At 48.9% G+C, this 24,873-nt stretch overlaps 1 protein-coding gene across 6 annotated transcripts in view; it reads right to left on the bottom strand.

Moving 5' to 3' along the window:
• The window catches only part of LOC140408279 (electrogenic sodium bicarbonate cotransporter 1-like), a 356,190-nt gene that overhangs the window by 106,474 nt on the left and 224,843 nt on the right, over window positions 1-24,873 (bottom strand). For all 6 annotated transcript variants that reach the window (XM_072495256.1, XM_072495257.1, XM_072495258.1 and 3 more), the window contains 3 exons: window positions 19,911-20,024; window positions 17,785-17,959; window positions 14,266-14,399 (listed from right to left, as the gene is read on the bottom strand). In XM_072495256.1, coding sequence (XP_072351357.1) covers window positions 14,266-14,399; window positions 17,785-17,959; window positions 19,911-20,024 — 423 coding nt within the window. The remainder of the gene's footprint in view (window positions 1-14,265; window positions 14,400-17,784; window positions 17,960-19,910; window positions 20,025-24,873) is intronic.

Here is a 24,873-nt window from a genome sequence, read left to right as displayed (position 1 = left end):
GTTACAGAGATACAGAGGATCATAGCGCTGGAGGAGGTTACAGAGATACAGAGGATCATAGCGCTGGAGGAGGTTACAGAGATACAGAGGGTTATAGCGCTGGAAGAGGTTACAGAGATACAGAGGATCATAGCGCTGGAGGAGGTTACAGAGATGCAGAGGATCATAGCGCTGAAGGAGGTTACAGAGATACAGAGGGTTATAGCATTGGAGGAGGTTACAGAGATACAAAGGGTTATAGCGCTGAAGGAGGTTACAGAGATACAGAGGGTTTGAGCGCTGGAGGAGGTTACAGAGATACAGAGGGTTTGAGTGCTGGCGGAGGTTATAGAGATACAGAGGGTTTAGCGCTGGAGGAGGTTACAGAGATACAGAGGATCATAGCGCTGGAGGAGGTTACAGAGATACAGAGGGTGATAGCACTGGTGGAGGTTACAGAGATACAGAGGGTTATAGCGCTGGAGAAGGTTACAGAGATACAGAGGGTTATAGCGCTGGAGAAGGTTACAGAGATACAGAGGGTTATAGCGCTGTAGATAGGTTACAGAGATATAGAGGGTTATAGCGCTGGAGAAGGTTACAGAGATACAGAGGGGTATAGCGCTGGACGAGGTTACAGAGATATAGAGGATCATAGCGCTGGAGGAGGTTACAGAGATACAGAGTGTTATAGCGCTGGAGGAGGTTACAGAGATACAGAGGATCACAGCGCTGGAGGAGGTTACAGAGATACAGAGGATCATAGCGCTGAAGGAGGTTACAGAGATACAGAGGGTTATAGCGCTGGAGGAGGTTACAGAGATACAGAGGATCATAGCGCTGAAGGAGGTTACAGAGATACAGAGGGTTATAGCGCTGGAGGAGGTTACAGAGATAGAGAGGGTTATAGCGCTGGAGGAGGTTACAGAGATACAGAGGGTTATAGCGCTGGAGGAGCTTACAGAGATACAGAGGATCATAGCGCTGAAGGAGCTTACAGAGATACAGAGGGTTATAGCGCTGGAGGAGGTTACAGAGATACAGAGGATCATAGCGCTGGAGGAGGTTACAGAGATATAGAGGGTTATAGCGCTGGAGGAGGTTACCGAGATACAGAGGGTTATAGCGCTGGAGAAGGTTACAGAGATACAGAGGATCATAGCGTTGGAGGAGGTTACAGAGATACAGAGGGTTATAGCACTGGAAGAGGTTACAGAGATACAGAGGATCATAGCGCTGGAGGAGGTTACAGAGATACAGAGGATCATAGCGCTGGAGGAGGTTACAGAGGGTTATAGCGCTGGAAGAGGTTACAGAGATACAGAGGATCAATACGCTGAAGGAAGTTACAGAGATACAGAGGGTTATAGCATTGGAGGAGGTTATAGAGATACAAAGGGTTATAGCGCTGAAGGAGGTTACAGAGATACAGAGGGTTTGAGCGCTGGAGGAGGTTACAGAGATACAGAGGGTTTGAGCGCTGGCGGAGGTTATAGAGATACAGAGGGTTATAGCGCTGGAGGAGGTTACAGAGATACAGAGGATCATAGCGCTGGAGGAGGTTACAGAGATACAGAGGGTGATAGCACTGGTGGAGGTTACAGAGATACAGAGGGTTATAGCGCTGGAGAAGGCTACAGAGATACAGAGGGTGATAGCACTGGTGGAGGTTACAGAGATACAGAGGGTTATAGCGCTGGAGAAGGCTACAGAGATACAGAGGGTTATAGTGCTGGAGGAGGTTACAGAGATACAGAGGGTTATAGCGCTGGAGGAGGTTACAGAGATATAGAGGGTTATAGCGCTGGAGAAGGTTACAGAGATACAGAGGGTTTGAGCGCTGGAGGAGGTTATAGAGATACAGAGGATCATAGCGCTGGAGGAGGTTACAGAGATACAGAGGGTGATAGCACTGGTGGAGGTTACAGAGATACAGAGGGTTATAGCGCTGGAGGAGGTTACAGAGATACAGAGGGTTATAGCGCTGGAGGAGGTTACAGGGATACAGAGGGTTATAGCGCTGGAGGAGGTTACAGAGATATATAGGGTTATAGCCCTGGAGAAGGTTACAGAGATACAGAGGGGTATAGCGCTGGACGAGGTTACAGAGATATAGAGGATCGTAGCGCTGGAGGAGGTTACAGAGATACAGAGGATCATAGCGCTGGAGGAGGTTACAGAGGTACAGAGGGTTATAGCGCTGGAGGAGGTTACAGAGATACAGAGGGTTATAGCGCTGGAGGAGGTTACAGAGATATAGAGGGTTATAGCGCTGGAGAAGGTTACAGAGATACAGAGGGGTATAGCGCTGGACGAGGTTACAGAGATATAGAGGATCATAGCGCTGGAGGAGGTTACAGAGATACAGAGGATCATAGCGCTGGAGGAGGTTACAGAGATACAGAGGATCATAGCGCTGAAGGAGGTTACAGAGATACAGAGGGTTATAGCGCTGGAGGAGGTTACAGAGATACAGAGGATCATAGCGCTGGAGGAGGTTAGAGATACAGAGGATCATAGCGCTGAAGGAGGTTACACAGATACAGAAGGTTATAGCGCTGGAGGAGGTTACAGAGATACAGAGGATCATAGCGCTGAAGGAGGTTACAGAGATACAGAGGGTTATAGCGCTGGAGGAGGTTACAGAGATACAGAGGGTTATAGCGCTGGAGGAGGTTACAGAGATACAGAGGGTTATAACGCTGGAGGAGGTTACAGAGACACAGAGGGTTACAGCGCTGGAGGAGGTTACAGAGATACAGAGGGTTATAGCGCTGGAGGAGGTTACAGAGATACAGAGGAGCATAGCGCTGGAGGAGGTTACAGAGATACAGAGGGTTATAGCACTGGAAGAGGTTACAGAGATACAGAGGATCATAGCGCTGGAGGAGGTTACAGAGATACAGAGGATCATAGCGCTGGAGGAGGTTACAGAGATACAGAGGGTTATAGCGCTGGAAGAGGTTACAGAGATACAGAGGATCATAGCGCTGGAGGAGGTTACAGAGGGTTATAGCGCTGGAAGAGGTTACAGAGATACAGAGGATCAATACGCTGAAGGAGGTTACAGAGATACAGAGGGTTATAGCATTGGAGGAGGTTATAGAGATACAAAGGGTTATAGCGCTGAAGGAGGTTACAGAGATACAGAGGGTTTGAGCGCTGGAGGAGGTTACAGAGATACAGAGGGTTTGAGCGCTGGCGGAGGTTATAGAGATACAGAGGGTTATAGCGCTGGAGGAGGTTACAGAGATACAGAGGATCATAGCGCTGGAGGAGGTTACAGAGATACAGAGGGTGATAGCACTGGTGGAGGTTACAGAGATACAGAGGGTTATAGCGCTGGAGAAGGCTACAGAGATACAGAGGGTTATAGCGCTGGAGGAGGTTACAGAGATACAGAGGGTTATAGCGCTGGAGGAGGTTACAGAGATATAGAGGGTTATAGCGCTGGAGAAGGTTACAGAGATACAGAGGGTTTGAGCGCTGGAGGAGGTTATAGAGATACAGAGGGTTATAGCGCTGGAGGAGGTTACAGAGATACAGAGGATCATAGCGCTGGAGGAGGTTACAGAGATACAGAGGGTGATAGCACTGGTGGAGGTTACAGAGATACAGAGGGTTATAGCGCTGGAGGAGGTTACAGAGATACAGAGGGTTATAGCGCTGGAGGAGGTTACAGAGATACAGAGGGTTATAGCGCTGGAGGAGGTTACAGAGATATATAGGGTTATAGCGCTGGAGAAGGTTACAGAGATACAGAGGGGTATAGCGCTGGACGAGGTTACAGAAATATAGAGGATCATAGCGCTGGAGGAGGTTACAGAGATACAGAGGATCACAGCGCTGAAGGAGGTTACAGAGATACAGAGGGTTATAGCGCTGGAGGAGGTTACAGAGATACAGAGGATCATAGCGCTGAAGGAGGTTACAGAGATACAGAGGGTTATAGCACTGGAGGAGGTTACAGAGATAGAGAGGGTTATAGCGCTGGAGGAGGTTACAGAGATACAGAGGGTTATAGCGCTGGAGGAGGTTACAGAGATACAGAGGATCATAGCGCTGAAGGAGGTTACAGAGATACAGAGGGTTATAGCGCTGGAGGAGGTTACAGAGATACAGAGGATCATAGCGCTGGAGGGGGTTACAGAGATATAGAGGGTTATAGCGCTGGAGGAGGTTACCGAGATACAGAGGGTTATAGCGCTGGAGGAGGTTACAGAGATACAGAGGATCATAGCGTTGGAGGAGGTTACAGAGATACAGAGGGTTATAGCACTGGAAGAGGTTACAGAGATACAGAGGATCATAGCGCTGGAGGAGGTTACAGAGATACAGAGGATCATAGCGCTGGAGGAGGTTACAGAGATACAGAGGTTTATAGCGCTGGAAGAGGTTACAGAGATACAGAGGGTTATAGCACTGGAAGAGGTTACAGAGATACAGAGGATCATAGCGCTAGAGGAGGTTACAGAGATACAGAGGATCATAGCGCTGGAGGAGGTTACAGAGATACAGAGGGTTATAGCGCTGGAAGAGGTTACAGAGATACAGAGGATCAATACGCTGAAGGAGGTTACAGAGATACAGAGGGTTATAGCATTGGAGGAGGTTATAGAGATACAAAGGGTTATAGCGCTGAAGGAGGTTACAGAGATACAGAGGGTTTGAGCGCTGGAGGAGGTTACAGAGATACAGAGGGTTTGAGCGCTGGCGGAGGTTATAGAGATACAGAGGGTTATAGCGCTGGAGGAGGTTATAGAGATACAGAGGATCATAGCGCTGGAGGAGGTTACAGAGATACAGAGGGTGATAGCACTGGTGGAGGTTACAGAGATACAGAGGGTTATAGCGCTGGAGAAGGCTACAGAGATACAGAGGGTTATAGTGCTGGAGGAGGTTACAGAGATACAGAGGGTTATAGCGCTGGAGGAGGTTACAGAGATATAGAGGGTTATAGCGCTGGAGAAGGTTACAGAGATACAGAGGGTTTGAGCGCTGGAGGAGGTTATAGAGATACAGAGGATCATAGCGCTGGAGGAGGTTACAGAGATACAGAGGGTGATAGCACTGGTGGAGGTTACAGAGATACAGAGGGTTATAGCGCTGGAGGAGGTTACAGAGATACAGAGGGTTATAGCGCTGGAGGAGGTTACAGGGATACAGAGGGTTATAGCGCTGGAGGAGGTTACAGAGATATATAGGGTTATAGCCCTGGAGAAGGTTACAGAGATACAGAGGGGTATAGCGCTGGACGAGGTTACAGAGATATAGAGGATCGTAGCGCTGGAGGAGGTTACAGAGATACAGAGGATCATAGCGCTGGAGGAGGTTACAGAGGTACAGAGGGTTATAGCGCTGGAGGAGGTTACAGAGATACAGAGGGTTATAGCGCTGGAGGAGGTTACAGAGATATAGAGGGTTATAGCGCTGGAGAAGGTTACAGAGATACAGAGGGGTATAGCGCTGGACGAGGTTACAGAGATATAGAGGATCATAGCGCTGGAGGAGGTTACAGAGATACAGAGGATCATAGCGCTGGAGGAGGTTACAGAGATACAGAGGATCATAGCGCTGAAGGAGGTTACAGAGATACAGAGGGTTATAGCGCTGGAGGAGGTTACAGAGATACAGAGGATCATAGCGCTGGAGGAGGTTAGAGATACAGAGGATCATAGCGCTGAAGGAGGTTACACAGATACAGAAGGTTATAGCGCTGGAGGAGGTTACAGAGATACAGAGGATCATAGCGCTGAAGGAGGTTACAGAGATACAGAGGGTTATAGCGCTGGAGGAGGTTACAGAGATACAGAGGGTTATAGCGCTGGAGGAGGTTACAGAGATACAGAGGGTTATAACGCTGGAGGAGGTTACAGAGACACAGAGGGTTACAGCGCTGGAGGAGGTTACAGAGATACAGAGGGTTATAGCGCTGGAGGAGGTTACAGAGATACAGAGGAGCATAGCGCTGGAGGAGGTTACAGAGATACAGAGGGTTATAGCACTGGAAGAGGTTACAGAGATACAGAGGATCATAGCGCTGGAGGAGGTTACAGAGATACAGAGGATCATAGCGCTGGAGGAGGTTACAGAGATACAGAGGGTTATAGCGCTGGAAGAGGTTACAGAGATACAGAGGATCATAGCGCTGGAGGAGGTTACAGAGATGCAGAGGATCATAGCGCTGAAGGAGGTTACAGAGATACAGAGGGTTATAGCATTGGAGGAGGTTACAGAGATACAAAGGGTTATAGCGCTGAAGGAGGTTACAGAGATACAGAGGGTTTGAGCGCTGGAGGAGGTTACAGAGATACAGAGGGTTTGAGTGCTGGCGGAGGTTATAGAGATACAGAGGGTTTAGCGCTGGAGGAGGTTACAGAGATACAGAGGATCATAGCGCTGGAGGAGGTTACAGAGATACAGAGGGTGATAGCACTGGTGGAGGTTACAGAGATACAGAGGGTTATAGCGCTGGAGAAGGTTACAGAGATACAGAGGGTTATAGCGCTGGAGAAGGTTACAGAGATACAGAGGGTTATAGCGCTGTAGATAGGTTACAGAGATATAGAGGGTTATAGCGCTGGAGAAGGTTACAGAGATACAGAGGGGTATAGCGCTGGACGAGGTTACAGAGATATAGAGGATCATAGCGCTGGAGGAGGTTACAGAGATACAGAGTGTTATAGCGCTGGAGGAGGTTACAGAGATACAGAGGATCACAGCGCTGGAGGAGGTTACAGAGATAGAGAGGGTTATAGCGCTGGAGGAGGTTACAGAGATACAGAGGGTTATAGCGCTGGAGGAGCTTACAGAGATACAGAGGATCATAGCGCTGAAGGAGCTTACAGAGATACAGAGGGTTATAGCGCTGGAGGAGGTTACAGAGATACAGAGGATCATAGCGCTGGAGGAGGTTACAGAGATATAGAGGGTTATAGCGCTGGAGGAGGTTACCGAGATACAGAGGGTTATAGCGCTGGAGGAGCTTACAGAGATACAGAGGATCATAGCGTTGGAGGAGGTTACAGAGATACAGAGGGTTATAGCACTGGAAGAGGTTACAGAGATACAGAGGATCATAGCGCTGGAGGAGGTTACAGAGATACAGAGGATCATAGCGCTGGAGGAGGTTACAGAGGGTTATAGCGCTGGAAGAGGTTACAGAGATACAGAGGATCAATACGCTGAAGGAGGTTACAGAGATACAGAGGGTTATAGCATTGGAGGAGGTTATAGAGATACAAAGGGTTATAGCGCTGAAGGAGGTTACAGAGATACAGAGGGTTTGAGCGCTGGAGGAGGTTACAGAGATACAGAGGGTTTGAGCGCTGGCGGAGGTTATAGAGATACAGAGGGTTATAGCGCTGGAGGAGGTTACAGAGATACAGAGGATCATAGCGCTGGAGGAGGTTACAGAGATACAGAGGGTGATAGCACTGGTGGAGGTTACAGAGATACAGAGGGTTATAGCGCTGGAGAAGGCTACAGAGATACAGAGGGTTATAGCGCTGGAGGAGGTTACAGAGATACAGAGGGTTATAGCGCTGGAGGAGGTTACAGAGATATAGAGGGTTATAGCGCTGGAGAAGGTTACAGAGATACAGAGGGTTTGAGCGCTGGAGGAGGTTATAGAGATACAGAGGGTTATAGCGCTGGAGGAGGTTACAGAGATACAGAGGATCATAGCGCTGGAGGAGGTTACAGAGATACAGAGGGTGATAGCACTGGTGGACGTTACAGAGATACAGAGGGTTATAGCGCTGGAGGAGGTTACAGAAATATAGAGGATCATAGCGCTGGAGGAGGTTACAGAGATACAGAGGATCACAGCGCTGGAGGAGGTTACAGAGATACAGAGGTTCACAGCGCTGAAGGAGGTTACAGAGATACAGAGGGTTATAGCGCTGGAGGAGGTTACAGAGATACAGAGGATCATAGCGCTGAAGGAGGTTACAGAGATACAGAGGGTTATAGCGCTGGAGGAGGTTACAGAGATAGAGAGGGTTATAGCGCTGGAGGAGGTTACAGAGATACAGAGGGTTATAGCGCTGGAGGAGGTTACAGAGATACAGAGGATCATAGCGCTGAAGGAGGTTACAGAGATACAGAGGGTTATAGCGCTGGAGGAGGTTACAGAGATACAGAGGATCATAGCGCTGGAGGAGGTTACAGAGATATAGAGGGTTATAGCGCTGGAGGAGGTTACCGAGATACAGAGGGTTATAGCGCTGGAGGAGGTTACAGAGATACAGAGGATCATAGCGTTGGAGGAGGTTACAGAGATACAGAGGGTTATAGCACTGGAAGAGGTTACAGAGATACAGAGGATCATAGCGCTGGAGGAGGTTACAGAGATACAGAGGATCATAGCGCTGGAGGAGGTTACAGAGATACAGAGGTTTATAGCGCTGGAAGAGGTTACAGAGATACAGAGGGTTATAGCACTGGAAGAGGTTACAGAGATACAGAGGATCATAGCGCTAGAGGAGGTTACAGAGATACAGAGGATCATAGCGCTGGAGGAGGTTACAGAGATACAGAGGGTTATAGCGCTGGAAGAGGTTACAGAGATACAGAGGATCAATACGCTGAAGGAGGTTACAGAGATACAGAGGGTTATAGCATTGGAGGAGGTTATAGAGATACAAAGGGTTATAGCGCTGAAGGAGGTTACAGAGATACAGAGGGTTTGAGCGCTGGAGGAGGTTACAGAGATACAGAGGGTTTGAGCGCTGGCGGAGGTTATAGAGATACAGAGGGTTATAGCGCTGGAGGAGGTTATAGAGATACAGAGGATCATAGCGCTGGAGGAGGTTACAGAGATACAGAGGGTGATAGCACTGGTGGAGGTTACAGAGATACAGAGGGTTATAGCGCTGGAGAAGGCTACAGAGATACAGAGGGTTATAGCGCTGGAGGAGGTTACAGAGATACAGAGGGTTATAGCGCTGGAGGAGGTTACAGAGATATAGAGGGTTATAGCGCTGGAGAAGGTTACAGAGATACAGAGGGTTTGAGCGCTGGAGGAGGTTATAGAGATACAGAGGATCATAGCGCTGGAGGAGGTTACAGAGATACAGAGGGTGATAGCACTGGTGGAGGTTACAGAGATACAGAGGGTTATAGCGCTGGAGGAGGTTACAGAGATACAGAGGGTTATAGCGCTGGAGGAGGTTACAGGGATACAGAGGGTTATAGCGCTGGAGGAGGTTACAGAGATACAGAGGGTTATAGCGCTGGAGGAGGTTACAGAGATATATAGGGTTATAGCCCTGGAGAAGGTTACAGAGATACAGAGGGGTATAGCGCTGGACGAGGTTACAGAGATATAGAGGATCGTAGCGCTGGAGGAGGTTACAGAGATACAGAGGATCATAGCGCTGGAGGAGGTTACAGAGGTACAGAGGGTTATAGCGCTGGAGGAGGTTACAGAGATACAGAGGATCATAGCGCTGGAGGAGGTTACAGAGATACAGAGGGTTATAGCACTGAGGAGGTTACAGAGATACAGAGGGTTATAGTGTTGGAGGAGGTTCCAGAGATACAGAGCGATATGTCGCTGGAGGAGTTTTCAGATGTACAGAGGGCTATAGAGCTGGGGGAGGTTACAGAGAAATAGAAGGTTATAGTGCTGGAGAAGGTTACAGAGATACCATATACTAGGACCATAGAATTCCAACTGTGCCCAAGGGGTCCATTTGGTCCATCAAGTCTGCACTGACCCTTTGAAAGAGCCCCCTCCCCAGGCCCACTCCCTTGCCCCAACCTTATAAGTTCACATAACCTGCACATCATTGGACACAACAAAGGGACAATTTTAGCACGGCCAATCCACCTAACCTGTACATCTTTGGACTGTGGGAGGAAACCCACGCAGACACGGGGAGAACGTGCAAACGCGACACAGTCACCCGAGGCCGGAATTGATCCTGGGACCCTGGCACTGTGAGGCAGCAGTGCTAACCACTGTGCCACCATGCTGCCCAGGAGGATGAGAGCGCTGGAGGAGGTTACAGAGAATTTTGAGAACAGGAATGAGAATTTTTTAAACTGGGGCATTTCTGGACTGAGGCTAGGTTGGTGAGCTCAGCAAACACAAGGAATGACAGGTAAACGGGATCAGGGGCATGGCAGAGGAGGTTTGAATGAGTTTAAGTTTACAGAGTGTGGCAGGTGTGATGCTGACCAAGAGAGATTTGGAATTGTGACCCGCAGGCACACATTTCCGATTGGAATTCCTTTCAAATGAAGCTCAGGACTGGGAATGCAGAAGTGACCTCATCAAAACTGTCATACAAAATCACTTTGTTACATCAATCGGCCACAACATTGTCTGACATTAGGCAGGAATATAACAGATTCCCTCAGTAACGTACTTGCACACTACTGACTGTTCAGGGAGTCAGTTCAGTCTGCAAGTACAGGATAACTTAGCATAATTTTACAGCTATTTTTAAAATCAAGGGACCCACGCGAGTCGGAACTTTAAACATTTACACTTATGGAAAAGGCTTTGCCTATTATCATTTCCTGTGAAATCGCTCCATCATCACATTTACTTGCAGATACTATCAGTGCGTGCGAGAATGGAATTCTAGCCCAACAAATATGGAAATGACAAAGGCAACTTTTTCTCTCATTTATAAAGAGCCAATGTCTAATTGTCGATGGTTAAGATTGCATAGTGACAACGAACCCCTTAAATAGAAGGATCTCTACTCACTTTTGTGTTTAAACTCTGTTAACGAGCAAAAATAGCCAGGGTTATCCTTCCGAGGCGTTGCCGTACCGTCCCGATCACTCGGCAGGTACCTGGGAATTTGGGAGATTGTGGCTGCCTGTTTAATTCAGTCTCTTACCCAGTTTCCCTTTCGAACTGAGAGCTCACTGACTGGTGTTGACTCCCCTTCTTTAAAGGGGGACCCAGCGGGGGTGTTAAGAATAGTGGGTTGCTCCACTGGACCCATCAACACTGCGACGGAACCCGCAATTTTGAAAGGGACCCCCTTTCTGATCTGAAATCTGGTATTCTGTGACACCATTCAGAACCCACTTTGCGTTATTCCGCCGCAGCCCTGTGTGGGGTTCCACAGATAGTGGATATACAGAGGCCACTGGAACCAAAAGAGATGAAGTGGCAAGTTATATCACCCCTGCCCCACCCATTCCACCCCCTCCCACCTCACCCAGCAACCCCACCCCTCGGCCAGAGGAGGAGGAGTGTTAATGTGGACTGCAGCTGCCTTGGGGATCCCGACCCTCTGGGATCAGAGCAGCCCACCACCCAATGAATTCAACTTTACACAGGGCGGGAGATGGGAGGGGGGCTCGGACGGTGATGGAATCGTTGAGTCTGGAGATAACAAAGGTGTGGATGAGGTTGTCAGTAGCAGCTGAGCTGGACCAGCAAAGTGGTGGAGTTGGAGGTAGGCACTGTCCGTGATGGAGAGGAATGTCAAAATCTGTTGGAAGCCAAGCACCAAAGAGAAGGAATGAGAATATTTGTAAATGACTGACAGGTGAGTTAAGGGAGATCTGATTACAGCCGAGAGAAATCTCCTCATGCAGTTAGACAAGTTAATTCCTCGTCTTTCAGCTGTGGAAGTAGTTCTTGTTTCATTCTGGTGTGCTGGAAAAATGGGCACTTTGCTTCTCTCCGAATCACATCCAAAGCCACTGTTCTATTCTGGGAAGCAGAGTCTGGTTCCAAAGCGCAGCTCCAGGCTGGCACAGGTGACAGCACACAACAGGCTACCCACCATGAGCCGGGAATAATGGCATGGTGGGGTTCGAGGGCACACAGCGTCAATGATGCCAGCTCTGCAGGTTGGTGCAATGACAGCTACAAATGTTCACTGCGGCAACGATGCTCACTTTAGCTCAACTTCGAGCTGTGGCCGCACTCAATCTGGTGTGCGGCACGTTGCGTACTGTCACTGGAATGACAGCGTGCACGGGCATCGTCCCCAGACACCTGTCTTTCGCAGAGAAAGCCCACAAGCTGAAGGAGGACGCAAAGAAAGACATTCAGGCCGACGCTTTCAGTGCTCTACTGGACGCAGCTCTAATGAGAGGTCGTCGGCCTGAATTGTTAACTCTGTTTCTTTCTCCACCGAAGTTGCCACTCCTGCTGAATACCTCCAGCATTTTCTGCTTTTCAGTCAGTAAACCGTCTGGTCATCATCACATTGCTGTCTATGGGATCCTGCTGTGTGAAAATTGGCTGCTGCGTTTCCTATATCGCGACAGTAAAAACACCTCGAAAAGTACTTCATTGGCTGGAGGGCATCCGGAGGTTGTGAAAGGCGCTATATAAATGCAAGTCCTTCCCATCCTATTTTTGCCCAGGAACAGTAATGATCTGACTTTCACATCGTCGGCTGGCCAGTTGCCTGCGGAAATTTAATTAATTCACTGAGCAGATTTTACCCCCTTCAATCAACACCGGGAGCAGCAGATGCTCACTTTTAAAAAAAATTAAAAATAGATTCTTATTTAAACATATGCTACTTCTGCAAGGTGAATCTTGAATCCTTTGATAACTCCAGGGGCTATTGAAGCAGATCAAACAATAATTGGAGCACTGTTTCTATTATTCCCAAGGTCTAAATGGGACCATTCGGCCTTTGTGTCCATGCCAGCCCTCTGTAAGAGTGACTCAGCTAGTCACACACTTTTCCCTGTAGCTCTACAAATCTTTTCACTTCTGATAATTATCCGGTTCCCCTTTGAAAGCCTCGCCTTCCGTCACATTCTCAGGCAGTCTATTTGAGATCCTAACCACGTGCCACGTCAAAAAGCCTTCCTCCATGTCGCTTATGACTTTTTTCACCAATTACCTTAAATCCGTGTCTTTTGGTTCTTGATCCTTCCCCCCAGTGGGAACGGTTTCCCCCCCGTCTCTCCTGTCCAGGGTCCCTGGTGATTTGGAACGCCTCTATCAAATCTCCTCTCAATCTTCTCTTCTCCAATCCCTCCTGGTGACTGAGATCTCTCATCCCTGGAGAAATCCTCGTGAATATTTTCTGCCCCCTCTCCAAAGCCTTCACCTCCTTCCTCAAGTGTGGGGCCCAGAACTGGACTCAATCCTCCTGCTAAGGCCCAACCCGGTGTTTTAGAAAGATTCATCGTACCTTCCTTGCCTTTGTACCTTATGCTTCGATTTACAGATCAATTACCAAGGGGTCTTGATTAGAGTAAATTTGGAGTAACTGTAGGAAGGTCGGTAACCAGAGAGATACAGATTTGATGGTTGGTAAAAGAACCAGAGGGGGAGATGCGGAGAGATTTATTTACGCAGCCAGTTGTCGTGATCTAGAATGCACTGCCTGAATGGGCGGTGGAAACAGATTCAATACTTTCAAAAGGGAACTGGATAAATATTTGGAAAGGAAGCATTAAAGGACTATGGGGAAAAGAGCAGAGGTTGGATAGTTTTCTTCAAAGAGCTGGCACAGGTAATGGAGACCGAATGGCCTTCCTCCGCACTCTATCATCCTATGAAGTGGTAGTAGCTGAAAGTAGTTGCAGCACACCTGTGGAGAAGTGCAGGCAGAGTCCATAGCTACGCAACACAGACCACGAGAGCTCCCTCCAATCTGCCAGTGACGCGTGTTTCCCATCAGGTCGAGGGTTGTTGGCGACCCTCTTTTGGTGAAGAATGTGAGAATCCTCCAGTTTCTCCCCAATTACTTTGTCAAAACCATGTCTCATGTAAATCTCCCTTTTAACTTTCTCTGCTCTGAGGAGAGCAATCCCAGCTTCTCCAGTCTCTCCACATTGACCGATGTCCCTCATCCCTGGGACCATCCCAGTAAATCTCCTCTGCACCCTCTAGCAGTGCCCAAGAACAGAGCATCCAGAACTGTGACATCCAGCTGGGGGCTAACCGGTGTTTAAGGACGGTTTACCCTACCTTTGCACTCCATTACACCCAGAATTCTGCATGTCCTTTTTAAAACAACTTTATTGATTTGTCATGTCACCCTCCAATCTCTGTGCACACCATTAACTCTGCACTCTGGCGCAGTGGTTAGCACTGCTGCCTCACGGCGCCGAGGTCCCAGGTTTGGCAGTGGATCATTGTCCGTGTGGAGTTTGCGCATTCTCCCCATGTCTGCGTGAGTTTCACCCCCACAACCCAAAGATGTGCAGGGTAGGTGGATTGGCCACGCTAAATTGCCCCTCAATTGGAAAAAATAGAATTGGGTACTCTAAGTTCAACAAAATAAAACTCTGCACTCCTTTAACTGGGCACCAATTTGTTTATATTGAGGCTATACTTACTTGCTAAAGCTGAAGAGGAGACGCTCAAAGACCAGCACAGGCCCCGTGCTGCTGAGGATGGTCAGCGGCTGCCCAGCAAAAAGGCAGAAGACAGCTCCGGTGACCGCTGTGCCCAGGAAACTCTCCAGCACACCCTGAGGTACACAAGAAATCACAACCAGAAAACTCCATCAGACACATGGCTCTCGAATTCCCTTAGAAGACTTTCCAGTCTGAGCGAAATGCTATGTCGGTGGCAGCGACATAGCGTTTACAGCACAGAAACACATTATTTAGACCGACAAATCCTTCCCAGTGTTTATTCTCCTCTCAAGTCTCCTGCCTTCCTTCCACATCCCATTACCAGCATGGGCAGCATGGACAAGCTGGGCCGAAGGGCCTGTTTCCATGCTGTAATTATCTGTGACTTTATCCTCTCTTCATATCTCCCTCATGTGCATAACCAGTCTCCCCATTAACGTATCGACACTGTTCACCTCAAACACTCCCTCCGGGCACGTTCCACATGTTCTGGGTAAAGAAGTCATTTTACTGAGTAAGAGAAGCATTCAGCATATCCAGTTCCTCTAAAGAAACATCAAATGCTGCTGGAGTTATTGTCCTGTAGGAAGCAAACAAACGTTTGTAATAAAATGCAAAATCCATTTGCTAACCAACTCATTCTGGACAAATGAATCGAGGGTAACAGTGATATTCATTATCCATATAATCATACAGCAGCAAAGGCGAATATTTGGCCCGCCATATTTTTGCTGTCTCCTTGAAAGAGCTACAGGGTCCAACAGGTTAGATGCAGGAAGGATGTCTCCCCTGGCTGGTCAGTCTAGAACCAGGGACATATCTCAGAATAAGAGGTCAGACATTGAGGACTGAGATGAGGAGGAATTCCTTCACTCAGAGAGGGTGGTGAATCTTTGGAATTCCCTCTCCCAGAGGCCTGTGGAGACGCAGTCGTTGAGGATGTTCAAGACTGAGATTAGCTCGTCCCTAGATTGTAGAGATATCAAGGATAACGAGATAGGGTGAGAAAATGGTGTCGGAGTAAATGAGCCATGATCTAGTTGAATAGCGGGGCAGGCGCACGATGGGCTGAATGGCTTATTCCTACTCCTATTTTGTTATCTCCCTCTGTTCCAATTAGTCCCAGTCGCCCTTGCTCTTCTCTTTCAGCCCTGGAAACTTTTCCTTTTCTAATATCCCTTTGAAAGTTACTATTCCAACCGTCCTTTCAGGCAGCACCTTCCAGATCACAGCTCACCACTTTTGCACCATCCAGTTTATTTTGTCCTTTCTTCCAAATACATCAATTCACATTTCTCTGTATTAATTTCCACCTGCCTTGTCTCTGCTTGTCTAACCAGTCTGCCTGCATCGTCCTGTAACCTGTTACTAGCCTCCTCACCACTAACCACATTTTCAAACTTTGTATCACCTGCAAACTTTGAAATTATATGTGCCCATTTCCAATCCAGGTTCTTGATGTCAGAAAGAGCAGGGCCCCTAATAAGAAGACACAACTCTACACCCGAAAAAGGTGCCTTTTATATAACTTTTCTCCTCTATTCTCTGCATTCTGCCTCTGAGAGTTAAATTCGTTAAAAGGCACCCCCAGCACCTTTAATCCCATAACCTCCCAGCAAGTTTATTAATGAGGGAAGTGTCGTGTTAAGCACACTGAGATAACACGGGCTGCAACTGGATGCAGCTTTAACTGAAATAGACTCCAGACCTTGAAGTTAGTTCAATTTGATTTATTGAACCTGTCACACAGTTAGCTCAGTTCTCTGTGAGTTCGACTCTCTGCTGACCTAAGTGAGGTTACTCTGTCTGACTGAACCAGACTAGCTCTTAGCCACATGCTGGAGGTGTTGTGTGATATATACACCCTGACTCACTCTGTAGATGTCCCCAGTGGAAAGAGGTGGAGTGTGAGTGCCTCGTGCCTTTTATAGTGGGAAACCACCCCCAAGTGTTCTGCCTGCTGATTGGTTATGTCCTGTCCTCTGTGTTCATTAGCTGCCTGTCTGTATCTCATTGTGTGCATGTCTGCATATCATGACAGGGAGGTGGTTCAATGGTTCACCTCTGTGTTGGAAGATTCTACGATAAGGCAATGATAATATTCCTTGGAAAATCTAGATCTAAATGTGGTGGGGGAACAAAGGGATCTGGGGATACCGACATGCAAATCACTAAACGTTGCACCACAAATTGGTGCGGTCAGTGTAGAAGAAAACAAACCCTGGAGTTCATTTCTGGAAGGGTTAAAATTGAAATGAAGAGAAGTCATGTTAAACTTGTACAAGCCACATTTGGGAAACTCAGAGCAGTTTTTATTGTCTCCATATGACAAAAAATGTCAGTGGAAAAAGTCAAAACCGATTTTCCACAGAGATATCAGAACTGAGCGGTTCTGCCTATTAAATAATAATAAATAATCTTTATTATTGTCACAAGGAGGCTTACATTAACACGGCAGTGGAGTTACTGTGAAAATCCCCTAGTCACCACATTCCGGCACCTGTTCGGGTACAGAGGGAGAACTCAGGATGCCCAATTCACCTAACAAGCACGTCTTTCTGGACTTGTGGGAGGAAACCGGAGCACCCGGAGGAAACCCACGCAGACACGGGGAGAACGTGCAGACTCCGCACACACAGTGACCCAAGCGGGAATCGATCCCGGGACCCTGACGCTGTGAAGCAACAGTGCTAACCACTGTGCCACTGTGTGGCCGACGTGGAGCTCCTTTCTCTCGCAAAGAGAATGAGGACTTTAACATAATGAAGGGGTTTGATGGGATAGACTCAGAGGAGATGTTGCCACTTGTCGGGGAGACCTGAGCCAGGGATAATAAAACACAAGATGGTCACCAATAATCCCAGTAGATAATCGGGGAAAAAGGTCTTTACCCCGGAGGGCGGTGAGAATGTGGAACTCGCTACCGCAGCGGGTCAGTGAGGCAAAGATCATAGATGCATTTAAGGGGGAGTTGAGGGAGAAAAGCGAACGTTAGGCAGCACGGTAGCACAAGTGGTTAGCACTGTGGCTTCACAGCGCCAGGGCCCCAGGTTCGATTCCCCGCTGGGTCACTGTCTGTGCGGAGTCTGCACGTTCTCCCAGTGTCTGCGCGGGTTTCCTCCGGGTGCTCCGGTTTCCTCCCACAGTCCAAAGATGTGCAGGTTAGGTGGATTGGCCATGCTAAATTTACCCTTAGTGCCCAAAAAAGTTAGGTAGGGTTATGCGGATAGGGTGGAAGTGAGGGCTTTAATGGGTCGGTGCAGATTCTATGGCTCGAATGGCCTCCTGCCGCAGTATGTTCTATGTTATGCTGATGAGGGGAGACGAAGAGAGAGAAGTGAGGAATAAATACCAACATGGAACAAGTGGGCCAAATGTCCTCTTTCTGGGCTGTAGAATTTTATATATTTCCACATGTGACAGACTTGGACATTGCCTCCCGAATAGGACACACTGGGGTAAAAGACATCTGACCTGCAGCGGGAAGCAGCTACAAACCTGCATGTTCTCAGTGGCATCGCCAAGGAGGCCTCCAAAGGTGATAGCATTGGTGATGGTCCCCAGGTAGATGAAGAGAACAGCAGAAAGTGACTGGATGCTCAGAGCATCGTAGAAGTCACTGGCAAACCACGGGATTTTCCTCTTGATATCAGCCACAAAGCCACCAAACAACCTGGGGTTCAGAAAACGAGAGAACATTTGATAAGAATGTAAGGAATAAGGAGCTGCAGTCGACCATTCGGCCCCTTGAGCCGGCTCCGACATACTACAATTATAAGAAAATAAGAGACAGGAGGTGGAGAACCCAGGAAGAGAGGCAGTGGGTGAAATCTGTGTCCAATTTTATGTTCTAGAAGTACAATCAAGTCATTCCGAAAAGGATCTGGGATACAAGGTTATGTAATAAAGATGAGAACTTAATTAGGAGCAAAAACAGGCCATTCGGCCCATCACGCCTGCTCCGCCTTTCAGTAAGATTACGGCCAATTTGAGTTTGGCTCTTTTAAAATAAATACAGATTATCCAATTAATTTTTTCAAGGGGCAATTTACCCTGGCCAATCCACCTACCCTGCGCATCTTTGGGTGGTGAGACCCATACAGACATGGGGAGAATGTGCAAACTCCACACGGACAGTGACCCAGGGCCAGGATCGAACCTGGGACCTCGGCGCCGTGAGGCAGCAGTGCTAACCACTGCGCCACCGTGCCGCCCCAGATCTGATTGTAGCTTGAACTCCATTTTTATGTCAGTCCCCCATAGCCCTTGTAGATCAGAAATCTGTCCAACTCAACGTTGAATAATTCAATGAGCCAGCCACACTGTTCTCTGGGAAGAGAATCCAAAGACTAATGGATTCTCCCGGCCTCAGTCTTTGATGGGAGACGCCTGATTTCGAACTGCATCCCCTTGTTCTAGATTCTCCCACAAGGGGAAACATTCTCCCCCTTCAGAATCTAATAATGCTCAGGCAATGCACTATATCGTCTCGTTCTCACTGGCAGTCAACAGATTAATTCCAGGAATTTGGGTGTTGTTGTGAGTGAAATTGTGTTGGCTGCTCCGAGTCAGGGCACTGTAAATAGCAATGTGTTTTCAGTTGGGGAGAATGTATTTGGCCATGCTTCCTGCTTTGCAGCAGAATCCCGTTTTCATTGAAGGCTGGCCCCTCTGACAATGTGGCACCTTCTCAATAACTGTCGTACATAATTGTCGTATGAAGAGAGATTGACCAGTTTAGGCCTGTACTCTCTGGAGTTTAGAAGAATCAGGGGAGATCTAATCGAGATATACAAGATGATAAAAGGTCTGGATAAAGTAGACGTGGAGCAGATGCTTCCTCGTGTGGGACAAGTCTAAAACGAGAGGTCATAATCTTGGAATAAGAGGTAGCAAATTTAAAACAGATTTGAGGACAAACTACTTCTCCCAAAGGGTTGTGAATCTGTGGAATTCTCTACCCCAGAGTGCGGTGGATGCTGGGACAGTGAGTAAATTTGAGGGGGAGTGAGACAGGTTTTTAATTGGTAATGGGTTGAAGGGTTATGGAGAACGGGCAGGACGGTGGAGTTGAGGCCAGAATGGGATCAGCCATGAGCACATTGAGGGTGTTAGGCTCGGGAGGCTAAGTTGCCGACTCCCGCTCCTGGGTCATGTGTTCTAGGGAGGAGATGCTCTGGCTGATTTCGCAATGCAGCTCTTGGTCCGTAGCGTTGTAGGTAGCAGATGAGAAACATATCAGCCATGATAGAATGGCGGAGCAGACTCGATGGGCCGAATGTAATTCTGCTCCTCTATCTTATGAAGGGAGGGAGGGACACTATTCGACCCTGATTTAATTGAAGGACGGACCGGGCTCAAGGCATTGAATGGCCTCGTCCTGTTCCCCTGCTACTCCTAATTTAGAAGGAATAGTAACTGATTGAAGTAAGAGCGCAGCACTTGTCGACTGTTATTAAATTACACTTGAACTTTACCCTAAAGGCTCATAAATGTGGAAACCAGTAAGAATTGCAGTGCCAAAAACAGTCCAAAGATATCGAAGATGAATTCCAAACATGAATTTGCCGTTAACCTTGTTAGTCGCTGAATATTTATCGATGTGACAGAATTGTCTTTCTTACCGTCCCGTTTTCTTCAGTTCATCAGGGACCTCATTGCCCCCACCTCCGTGTCCACCATCATGAGGCATATCTCCATTCATCTGAATACTTTCTCCTCCTGAAAACATGTTCTTTCTGTTTAAAATAAAGATGCTGTTAAAACACTCAGCTTCCTTAAGCACGTGGGGTTGAGCTGTGCCCACAGCATAGAAACAGGTAATTCAGCCAAACTGATTCTTGTCCGTGAGTATTTGCCACTTCAGCCTCCTCCCCCTCGTCATCTGACCCTATCACCATATCCTTCTTTCCTACAGGGCAGAAAGAGGCCATTCGGCCCATCGAGTCTGCACCATGCCAACGAAAGGGCACCCTACCTAGGCCAACTCCCCTGCCCTGTTCCCGTAACCCCGCGCATTGATCAAGACCAATCCACCCAACCTGCCCGCATTTGGACACTAAGGAGCAACTTAGCGTGGTCAATCCACCTAACCTGCACACCTCTGGACTGCAGGCGGAAACCGGAGCCCCCGGACGAAACCCACGCAGGCACGGGGAGAACGTGCAGACTCCGCACAGACAGTCACCCGAGGCTGGAATTGAGCCCGGGTCTCTGGTGCCTTGAGGCATCAATGCTAACCACCGTGCGACCGTGCCGTCCATTAACATCCCTGTGAATCCAATTTTCACCCCTCCATTGCCTCTATATCCTTTCTATTATGAGGTGACAGGGATCTTGCGCAGTGGATAGCGTCCCTGCCCCTGAGTCAGAAGATCTGGGTTTGAATCCCGCCCAAGACGTGATGACCAAGGAAGGTGAGTTCATAACGCAGCCAAACAGGCTGAGTGGCAACTTGTAAATCCTTCCAAACACACACCAGTGTCGGTAGTAAATGTGGGAGAGATTGCTGGTCAGCCTAGGAAGAAACGGAAGCCTCCACCACCACTATCCATAGCTCAGGCTATAAAGTGCATGGAAAAGCGAGGGTTGCCAAAGCAACTCCTCCAAGGGGTGCTGGGCGGCTGGTGTGGATCAGATTGATTCCAATAGCATGGGGTCTGACTCCCGGTTCCGGCTGCCTTGGATTCGGGACCTGTCTTATTGCCCCATTACCGGTGGAGAATGCTGCGGGCCAGAACTGCTATTGAGCTGACAACTGAAGAGGAATTTGGAGACTGGAATCATGAACTCCACCAGCTACTCCTCCAATTTGCCGTGTTCCTGGATCGGGTTAAACAGATACTCCAGCTCGTTTTAAATTCAGCGCCATGACAAGGGTGTCAGATATTCAGCCAGCTCGATCTCAGATTTGACCAGATCCTCCAGTTTTTTGGCGTACTCGAGGATAACAGACAGGGCCCAATTTTAACCAAACTCCTTGGGTTGAAAGTGACAAGGTCGGGAGGGCTGACAGAAAATCAAAACATGGTAGATGCTGGAAATGGGACATAAACGCGGAAAATGCAGATCCGGCGGATGTGTGGAGAACAGCAGTTGGGGTTTCACGTTGATGATGGAGTTGAATGAAAGACCATTGAGCTGGAACGTTAATGCTGTTAATTTCCCGTTGTTATTTTGGATCAGAAGTGCCCTGGTCTCCCAGAAGTCCCGATATTTTACTCTTCACCGAGGAATATCGAGTGGGGAGTACAGCCAGAGCTTCACCAAGTGTCAATGACCACTGAAACGCTCTGTTAAGCTGCCAGTGTTGACCACAACATAGCCTCTTTGGTTGCTAACTCCTTGGGGGGCTCGGTTGGGGGTGGGGGGGGATTGTTGTCAGGCACTAAGTGTCTGATTGGGGGCCTTGCATCATTAAGGCGGGGGGGTGCTGCGGGGGGGTGCTGCGGGGAGGTGCTGCGGGGGGGTGCTGCGGGAGGGTGCTGCGGGGGGTGCTGCGGGGGGGGGGGGGGCAACACGGCCTCAGGATCAGGAATTCTGGCCCCCACAGGGGGACTGCACGGCACTGAAGCGGCCCACGGTGCTCCAGCTACTGATCCTGGCGTCAGATGGGCGCCGCGGGGTCCGCGCGTGCACAGTGGGACCGGCGCCAACGCGCACATGCACAGAGGCACCGGCGCGATTTCCGCGCATGCGCAGTGGCTCCCTTCTCCATGCCGGCCCCAACGCAACATGGCGTAGGGCTACAGGGGCCGGCACGGAGAAAGGAGGCCCCCAGCCCGAGAAGCCGGCCCGCCGATTGGTGGGCCCCGATCGCGGGCCAGGCCACAGCGGAGGCCCCCCCCCCGGACCCTTTCATGCCAAGGTCCCGACGGCTAGGAGCAGATTAGAACGGTGCTGGTGGGACTCGGGTTTGCTACGGCCGCTCGGCCCATCCCGGGCCGAGAATCGGCTGGGGGGCTGTGTAGAATGGCCCCCGACTGGCGCAGCGCCGACCACGCCGGCGCCAATGGCACCGATTCTCCGCTCTGCGTGCCCATCCACTCTAACCATCCCCCTCATAATCTTGTAGACCTCTATCAGGCTACCCCTCAACCTCCGTCTTTCTAATGAAAACAGTCCGAGTTTATTCAGCCTCGCCGCATGGCTAACACCCTCCAGACCGGGCAACATCCTGGTAAACCTCCTCTGCACCCTCTCCAAAGCCTCCACATCCTTCTGGTAGTGCGGCGACCAGAATTGTGCGCAATATTCCAGGTGCGGCCTTACCAAGGTTCTATACAACTGTAGCATGACTTGGCAGTTTGTATACTCAATGCCCCGTCCAATGAAGGCAAACATTCCATATGCTTTCTTGACTGCCTTGTCCACTTGTGTTGCCACCCTCAAAGATCTGTGGACCTGCACGCCCAGATCTCTCTGACTTTCTATATTGCTAAGAGCTTTGCCATTTACGGTATATTTCCCCTCTATGTTAGACCTACCAAAATGACCTACCTCATATTTGTCCGGATTGAACTCTATTTGCCATTTCTCTGCCCAGGTCTCCAACCTATCTGTGTCCTGCTGTATCTTCTGACAATCCTGGACACTATCTGCCTCTCCACCAACCTTGGTGTCATCCGCGAACTTACTAATCACTAGAAAGTGCGAACTCCACACAGTCACCGGAGGCCGGAATTGGACTGTAAATGCATGTTGTGCTGATGTTGCAAACACATTCTAGGCTTGTGTAATGTTTTAAGTAGTTCCGAATCTCTCACTACCGGAATGGTGGGGTAAAACAGTCAAACAATCACCAGCAGAACCACAACACGAATGGTAATTTGATGAATGAAAGAGCCTGCATTCATATGGCGCCAGATCACATCTTCGGGATGTCCTAAAAACACTTCAAATCAATTCATTACTTTTGCAAGTGTTGTTGCTGTTTTATTATGTATATATTTGAAAATTGTCAAATTCATTTGGCTAAATGTGATTCTTTCAGGAGTCTACACAGTTAGTTAATTGCATTTTATCTATATTCCTGATCAAATCACATTTGAGTGGAAAACAGGAAGCAGAGTGGAGATCCGGACTCAAATTAAAAGGACTTGAACCGCTGGGGTGGATTCCCCCCTGCCCTCCTGTGGTAGCAGGGTTCCCGATGCTAAAAACGGGATCATCGCCCATCCCGTTCCGATATGCTCCCACTGCCGGCGGCAGCGAGCTAAAAGCCCTCCCCGGCGGGAGGTTGCAAATGGCTCATTTGAACGGATTTGCATCTGATTAATGGCCTGGAAGCCTAATTTTCTACAATTCTGTGATGTTCCAGCCCTCTCGGCCGGGATTCATATGGGGGTGGACTGCTCAGAGACCCCCCCCCCTCCCCAATCAGTCACCCGTGTCTGCAAGCTAAAGAGCTGTCCCGGCAGAATCAGTGAAAAAAAATCACAGCTTTTTCACTCACCTTTCCCTGACACCTGCTGCCTCAGACACAGAAATGTTGAAAGCAGCAGCTGTTGCTTCATAGAAAGTCAAAATACATCACGTGGTTTAAACCCCCTCAGATCCTGATTGGGGGGGGGGAGATCTCTGATATGGGGAGGGCTCTAATATGGGGGTCTCTGATAAGGGGTGGGGCTCTGATAGGGGGGTCTCTGATATGGGGGGACTCTGATATAGGGCGGCACTTTGATATGGTGGGTCTCTGCTGGGGTTCTGATGGGGGGGGGTCTCTGCTGGAGGCCTGATGGGGGTTGTGGGGGAGTTGGGTCACCCTCATACATGCTTGCTGTGTGTGTGTGTGGGGGAGGGGGAGATGAGCTGTAATTCCCATGGTGGTGGGGGGGGGGGGGGAGGATGCCCCTACATGTCAGCGAGTAGGGGAGGGGCAGAAATTGTGTTGTGTCGTATTGGGCCACCCACTCAAAATGGTGACCTGATGGTGGGATTTAAACGGAATTGTTTGAGCTCCCGCCATGTATATATTAGCATGACTGGGGAGAGTGAATCGCTCCTGGGTCTCCGCTCCTAGTGTCAGCGCAGACCAGGAGCGATTCTACTCCGGAGGGAGAACTTAGTCATCCAAAAAGATGAATCCAACCCCCTAACTCTGTTTCTCTCTCCACAGGCGTTGCCAGACCCGCTGGGTTTTCTCAGCAGTTTCTGTTTTTCTATCAGATTTACAACATCTGCAGAATTTAGCTTTTATTTAGGAGAATGGGGGCCCTGGTACTGAACTTGTATCGTGAATCACTGATAACTCTAACGCTATCCATGGGATAACAACAACATCTTGCATTTAAGTAGCACCGTTAATGATGTTAAACATCACAAGGCATTTCACAGTTGTGTTCTCAAACTAAATTTGACACTGAGTGTGACTTTAAAAAAAAAAATTTAGTGTACCCAATTCTTTTTTTCCAATTAAGGGGCAATTTAGCGTGGCCAATCCATCTACCCTGCACATCTTTGGGTTGTGGGGGCGAAACCCATGCAAACACGGGGAGAATGTGCAAACTCCACACGGACAGTGACCCACAGCTGGGATCGAACCTGGGACCTCGGTGCCGTGAGGCAGCAGTGCTAACCACTGCGCCG

This window comes from Scyliorhinus torazame, chromosome 3, assembly GCF_047496885.1.
Source record: "Scyliorhinus torazame isolate Kashiwa2021f chromosome 3, sScyTor2.1, whole genome shotgun sequence".
Lineage (NCBI taxonomy): Eukaryota > Metazoa > Chordata > Chondrichthyes > Carcharhiniformes > Scyliorhinidae > Scyliorhinus > Scyliorhinus torazame.
The sequence above is the reverse complement of the archived record's forward strand: the minus strand, read 5'-3'. Positions and strand labels throughout refer to the sequence as shown.